Genomic DNA, 6,660 nt, shown 5'->3' with positions numbered 1-6,660 from the left:
TAATAAACTTAATTATTATGTCTTGATTATTTTAGTCACAATTTAAGTGTGAATCTATAATTATAGATTTTAATATGTTCAATTTCCTCTCGTTCTATAAAATATATATATTTATGTATTTTTGTATCCCTAAAATCATGCCTTTATTTCAAGCGCCATACCGAAATCTCAAACTTCCTTCTTCCTCACAATGCGACGCTCCATAGCCACCAATGCAAGGGCTCAATGCGAGCAACAACAATCATACTCTCCACCACCATTGCAAAATTCAACTTCCTCTCACTATTATTTTATTTTGTTCTTGTATCAAAATATTCGTACAACACATTTATAGACAATAAATGTGGTGTGGTCATTGAGCAAAGTGAAACAATTTACGGACGGTAAATTGATGACCTTGTGTTGTTATTGTACTCCTCAATGAAGCTACAAAGGTCTATATGATTGAAAAAATAACAAGAATATGATTAGGCTAGTGTAATAATCCAAAATTTTTGGGAGATTTTATTTAATTTTCTTGAATTATATTGTGAAATTGAGACAAAATTGAGTTATCGTGTTTAAATAATTCAATTTTAAATTAGTATGACAAGGACCTAGGGGTTATTTTAAATTAATTGAAGGATTTGAAAAGATTGGATTTTATTTGGATTTAATTCAATTGGTGGATTTATATTGAGAATGGAATAATTGGATAAAGATAATTTTAATCGGAATAAATGGTTGAGATTTGATTTTTGGAATATAATTTGGGTTTTTGGAAGTTGGAAATAGAAAAGCGAAGAAAAATGGATATATAAATATATATGTCTTTATTGATTTTAGGGTTTTAGTCAGAAAAAGGGAAAAGTTATATATTTATTTTTATATTGAAAAATAGGTTTTAAGGAAGAAGAAAATTGTTTATAAATATAATTTAGGGCTTCCTCGTAAAGTTTGCAAAAAAAAAAAAAAAAAAAAAAAAAAAAATTCCTTCTTCGTGGATCACATGAGTCTCCCTCTTCCCTATGTTTTACTTTAGCCGTTGTCTTCCTCTGACGCTCGCTCGCGACTGTCGCTGGTGCTTGCTCCAACGTCGTTAACCATCACTTCTGACCAATCGCCCCAAATTGTCGTTGTTTGCCGGCGTCCATGCGCACTGGAGGTCTTAGATCTCTTCTACCAGCGTGCGAATCGTCGTCGGTTGTGGCTGGGAGTTCGTTGACCGTCATCTTACATTGCCAGTTGACTGAGCCACCATCGATCGGGTGTATAGCATCGTCTGGCAGCCGTCTCTCGTTGGAAACTCAGATTTGGTAAGATGAAGCTCGTTTGCTCGTTTGGTTCGCTTTATTCGGCTTGTTTTCTTAATAAGTTTTTGGCTTAACTTCTTCTCGTTCTTGGCATGGGAAGGTTGTTTGAGAGTTCTTGGAGGAATTTGTGTTGTTGTTCTGCATGGTTGGAGTTCATTTATGGTAAGTTTTCGGTAAGAATTGTGGTCTCGAACCAGGTCACACCTTGGGTAAATTATTTTGGGGTTAATTGTATGAATTGGTGGTTGGAATTGGGCTCTAAAGGTTGAATAAAAAAATTTGGGATTATGTTGTAGGTTTTAATTGGAGTTTTCCTTATCCATCGGTTTCTTGGTGCGCAATATTTGGACATAATATTGAGGTAAGTGATTTACTATCGGTTCGCCCTCAAACCCCAAGTGGATGTTAAGATTGTGAATACATTGAAAACATGCTTATATTGTGATGGAATTTTTTTCCATGATTGATTAATGGATAGACTATCGAGACTGTTCTGAAAACTTATGAGTTATGTTACTATGATTATTATCATATTTCGTGGCTTGATATGAATTTGGACGTTGTATGTTGCATGTTAGACTGATGGTGAATATTAGCACTCTTATCGAGCAATGCACATCCCCTGTGTATGTTTCAGTGTCCTTATGAGATTGCCACCTATGCTTATATTGTTTTGATTATCCGAGATCACTTTTTGTGAAAGTGTGCCTTCGGGTTCACCTCTTTTTTGCCACCTTTTGTGAAAGATTGCCACCTAACCTATGCCTACGCCTACATTCGGGATGCACACCCTTGTCTCAATAAGAAGACTAACATGTACATCTAGTAGGCCCAATAGTGGTTCACTTACTGACTATTTTTATATTTATCCATTTGTCTATATATTTTTTTCAGGTAAGGGAAAGGACAAAACGACGAATGACAAGAAGAATTTGTGACCGAGCCATGGGACTTAACATCGTTTCCGCATATGTTTTTCTTATGATTTCAAATTTTAGCTTAGAAGTCAACTTTTAAATTCCTAGAATATTTTATTTGGTTATTTATTTTATTAAAATTAGAGGTACCCCGAGCAGTAGTTTTATGTTCTGTTTAGAACTTATAATGGTAATTTATTTTATGAAATTCTTTTGGATTTAGTCAAATTTTATGAATGAGTCATTTAGACATTCATGTACACCTATAGTAACAATCCAATATCCATTCAAGAAAGCTGGGTCGTTATAATTGGATCAGAGTCTAAGTTTTAGGTTTTGTAGACTGACTTGTTCTGTATGTCTAGAGTGTCCCATTGGCCATTAACAAATTCTTCGTCATTGTCAGGTATGCCTTTCAAGTAATAGTTTTCAGTATGACATGCATGAGATTTAGTTTCATTTAGTATCTTAATAGACATATTTTTTTTATGATGAGGAATCTAGAAAAAGCGGATTTTGAGTACATGATAAGACATGATACCTATATATAGAGTAAAAAGGAAGACCTGAGGAGGGACTCAGGACTTGTAAGATCTAGTCCTGCCTGTTAGGGTTCTTCCATGTCGAAGGTGCAAAATCCAGAGGACCAGAACCTTCCCGTACTAGAGGATCTCCTTCCGCCACGTGACCCTTATGGGACAGAGGGGTAGGGAGTGCAGATAAGAGGCCGGATTAGGAATTTGACTGCATCTACACAGACATCAGCACCCTCAGCTCTTCAAGCCGAGTATGCTGCCATGGCCGCAGTTATAAGAGAAGTTGTTAAAATGGCCTTATTGGGACAAATAAGGGATACTGTGGCAGAATAGGTAGCTCAACAAATACCATTCCTACAGGCCCAGGCGACACCAGTGCAGGCTCAGAATAAGAATTTACAAGACTTGTCTCTAGAAGCCAAGTATTTGCGAGATTTCAGGAAGTATAACCCTCATACGTTCAAGGAGAAATTGAAAGATCAAACTAAAGTGAAAATGTGGAATTCCACTACGGAGACAACTTTTTTGATATATGAAGTGCCCTGAAGATCATAAAATCCACCGTCTTCTTACTCATTGAAAATGATACAAACTAATGGTGGACAGAAAATTTGGGACCAATTCAAGGAACGATTCTATGAGAAGTACTTTTCTACCAATATGAGATACAGGAAACAGATGGAATTTATGAACTTGAAGCAAGGGTCCATGACCGTAAAGGAATACGAGGAGGAATTTGATAGACTATCTTGCTTTGCCTTTAACTTGGTGTCCATATAGGTAAAGAGGTTTGAGAGATCTGGGGATGGGGTGCGAGGTATTGTGTAGGCTTTAGAGCCGACTACCTATGCAGCGGCTTTCCACGCAGCTATGCAAGTAGGCTACCCATCGAGGGAAGAGTTCTTGAGAACTTTGGCAGTGGAGCCCACTTCGGACTAGAAAAAAAAGATTGATCATAGAGCCCCAAGGCCCTTACAAAAGGGCCCAAGCATAGACAAACCACTACGGAAGTTTAAGCAGTAGACTTCTGAGGTAGGAGGGGTCTAGAGGGACAGGCTCGTATGCGCATCATGTGGGAAGCATCACTAGGGGCATTGCTTAATTGGTGCAGGCACGTGGTTTAGATGTAAGCAGGTGGGGCATACGACTAATCGATGCCCTGGATTTCAGACTGGAGATGGTCAGTCCTTGAGCGCACCTCATAGGAGTTTGAGCAGACAGAAATAGTAGGGTCGAGTATGAAGGCACTCTTATGAGCTAGAGCAGAAGCGGATCAACCAAATTCCATTAATTGTCGAATACAAAATTTACAGTAAACATACAAATAGATATGCATTTACAATTAAACTACAACATGCTTTTCAAGAAAAAGGGTTTCAAGAATTTCATCTTTGAAGAATCTTTCTTCCCGTTTCTCCCTCGAATAGTCACGAACAAATATGATAGTTTCTTTTTTCTAACTTATGACATTTAATATAAATCATATTTATATTAAATTTAATAACTATTAATCCCATTCATAGAAAATATATTTGAATCTCATTCAAATATTTATTTTCTCTCATTAAGCTATAATGTATCAAATACATTATGACAATTATATCACATATAATTGAAATAATTTAATTATATCATATATAATTAAATCCCTCTATTAATTTGAACAATTCAAACTAATCCAAAAATTGACTATGGACCTATAGCTTGAAGCTCCAACGGTACATGAATAATTAATTAAACTCTTTAATTACATTAATCACTATCCATTAACTGTCGGACACTCCATTAAAGACTGATAGCTGCACTCTTCGCACTATAGATATATTTTTGTGTCCATTGGATATAATCAATCAACAGTACAATGACCCTTCACAAATTGCTCGTAAGAACAGCTAGGCCAAATTACCGCTTTGCCCCTGTATTACATCTAACTCCTTAAATACCACTGATCCCTCTAATAAACAATAGATCATAGTCTTACTATGACTAAACACTTCTCGGGCCAAGAGAGGCTGTGACACCACATTCTTCAAGACCCGAAATCGACCCTGAAGGGAATAATTTATCTACTTACCCCTGCTTCAAGGAATGAGTGAATTTCATTTTGTGTAGTTGCGTTCCCAACTCTCTAATCAGACGGATCCCTAAAATAGTAGGCTTGTTGAGTCGGCGATTTAACCACTCTTACCCATACAAATCAAAGGGTTGTCCTCATAGGCAGGAGTGTATAACTCACTCAAAGATTCAGGTCATATTACCTATGGTCATCCTGGTGAAATGTAAGTCTCTATTATGAACGACGAGACTAAACATTTCGTGGTCCGGTCTTATATAAACTTCTTTGTATGAATATCCCCGCTCGCATGTCTAATACATGAATGATTAAGATCATTTGTAGCACTTTACAACAATTGTAATACCTACAAAACAGGCGATAGTCGTAGTGTCACCAGGATAAGATACCCAGTCTTATCCATCTACTATAGACCATTTAAGTTATCACTTAAACATGATCTACCAATATGTCTCCACATACATGTTTAAGTTACAATGATATCCTTGGATGTTAGTTTATTGGTTTGTGGTTAATGCAACTAAAATATCACATATTTTATAGACAAAGTGAATAAAATATGATATATTTTATTAATCACATAAAGAGTTTGTTCAACAATGGTTACAAACTATAGGACTCTACGAGATTTAGGGCATCAACCTCAACAATCTCCCACTTGACCTAAAGCTAGTGGGGTCTACAATAAAATAAAAATGCAAAGTACACAAATAATAAACTAGGGCATAACACGCCCAGTGCAATATCTCCCACTTGTCCTAGTCTAAATGTGGTCTATCCCATAGACCCATACTCTGCAGATAACCCTCAAACACTGTAGCCATGAGGGCCTTTACAAACGAATCAGCAACGTTGTGCTCCGTAGCTATCTTCGTGACAATCACATTCTCTTGATGCACAATCTCTTAGATGAGATGATACTTCCACTTTATGTGCTTGCCGCTCTTATAACTCCTAGGCTTTTGGGAATTAGCGACAACACCACTATTATCACAATAAAGTGTGATGAGCTTTGACATGTCTGGAACAACTTTCAGATTAGTTTAGAATTTCCTGAGCCAAACGGCTTCCTTAGCAGCTTCACAAGCCACGACATACTCAGCCTCCATAGTGGAGTCCGCGATGCACCTCTGCTTGGTGCTTCGCCATACTACTACTCCTCTATTAAGAGTGAACACTGATCTTGATGTGGTTTTCCTAGAATCCTCATCAGTCTAAAAATCAGAGTTTGTGTATCCTGTAAGGATCAAATCCTTAAAACCATACACGAGCATGTAGTCCCTCGTTGTCTGTAGATACTTGAAGATGTTTTTAACGGCTGTTCAGTGATCTAATCTTGGATTAGATTGATATTTATTGACTATCCCCACTGCATAGTAGATGTCAGGTTTAGTACATAACATCGCATACATCAAGCTGCTCGCAACAGATGTCAGGTTTAGTACATAACCTCTTGAGGTGTCTTAGTGTTGGGATTGATGCCCTAAATCTCGTAGGGTCCTATAGTTTGTAAACCTTGTATGAAAAAATGTTTTTGTGATTGATAATATTTGATATTTTATTCACTTTATCTATGAAATATTTGATATTTTAGTTGCATTAACCACAAACCAATAAACTAACATCCTTGTTTATTTTTGTAACTTAGACATATATATGGAGACATACAGGTGGATCATGTTTAAGTGATAACCTAAATGGTTTGTAGTATATGGATAAGGCTGGGTACCTTATCCTGGTGACACTACGAGTATGGCCTACTTTGTAGATGTTACAAATGTTGTAAATAAAGGAAATTTTAACGAAGAGCATCGATGAATGCGCTCGAATCTTTCCGATTT

The 6,660-nt window shown here is 36.7% G+C and overlaps 1 protein-coding gene across 1 annotated transcript; it reads left to right on the top strand.

Annotated features, from left to right (window-relative positions):
- The first annotated feature begins 946 nt into the window (after positions 1-946).
- On the top strand, positions 947-2,359 carry LOC120089281. The gene is made up of 4 exons (XM_039046703.1): positions 947-1,295; positions 1,393-1,454; positions 1,589-1,653; positions 2,187-2,359. Exons 1-4 carry the CDS (start codon positions 1,132-1,134, stop codon positions 2,307-2,309), a joined length of 414 nt encoding a protein of 137 aa, XP_038902631.1. The 5' UTR covers positions 947-1,131; the 3' UTR covers positions 2,310-2,359.
- The last annotated feature ends 4,301 nt before the right edge of the window (positions 2,360-6,660 follow it).

This window comes from Benincasa hispida, chromosome 10 (assembly GCF_009727055.1).
Source record: "Benincasa hispida cultivar B227 chromosome 10, ASM972705v1, whole genome shotgun sequence".
Classification (NCBI taxonomy): Eukaryota; Viridiplantae; Streptophyta; class Magnoliopsida; order Cucurbitales; family Cucurbitaceae; genus Benincasa; species Benincasa hispida.
The sequence above is the reverse complement of the archived record's forward strand: the minus strand, read 5'-3'. Positions and strand labels throughout refer to the sequence as shown.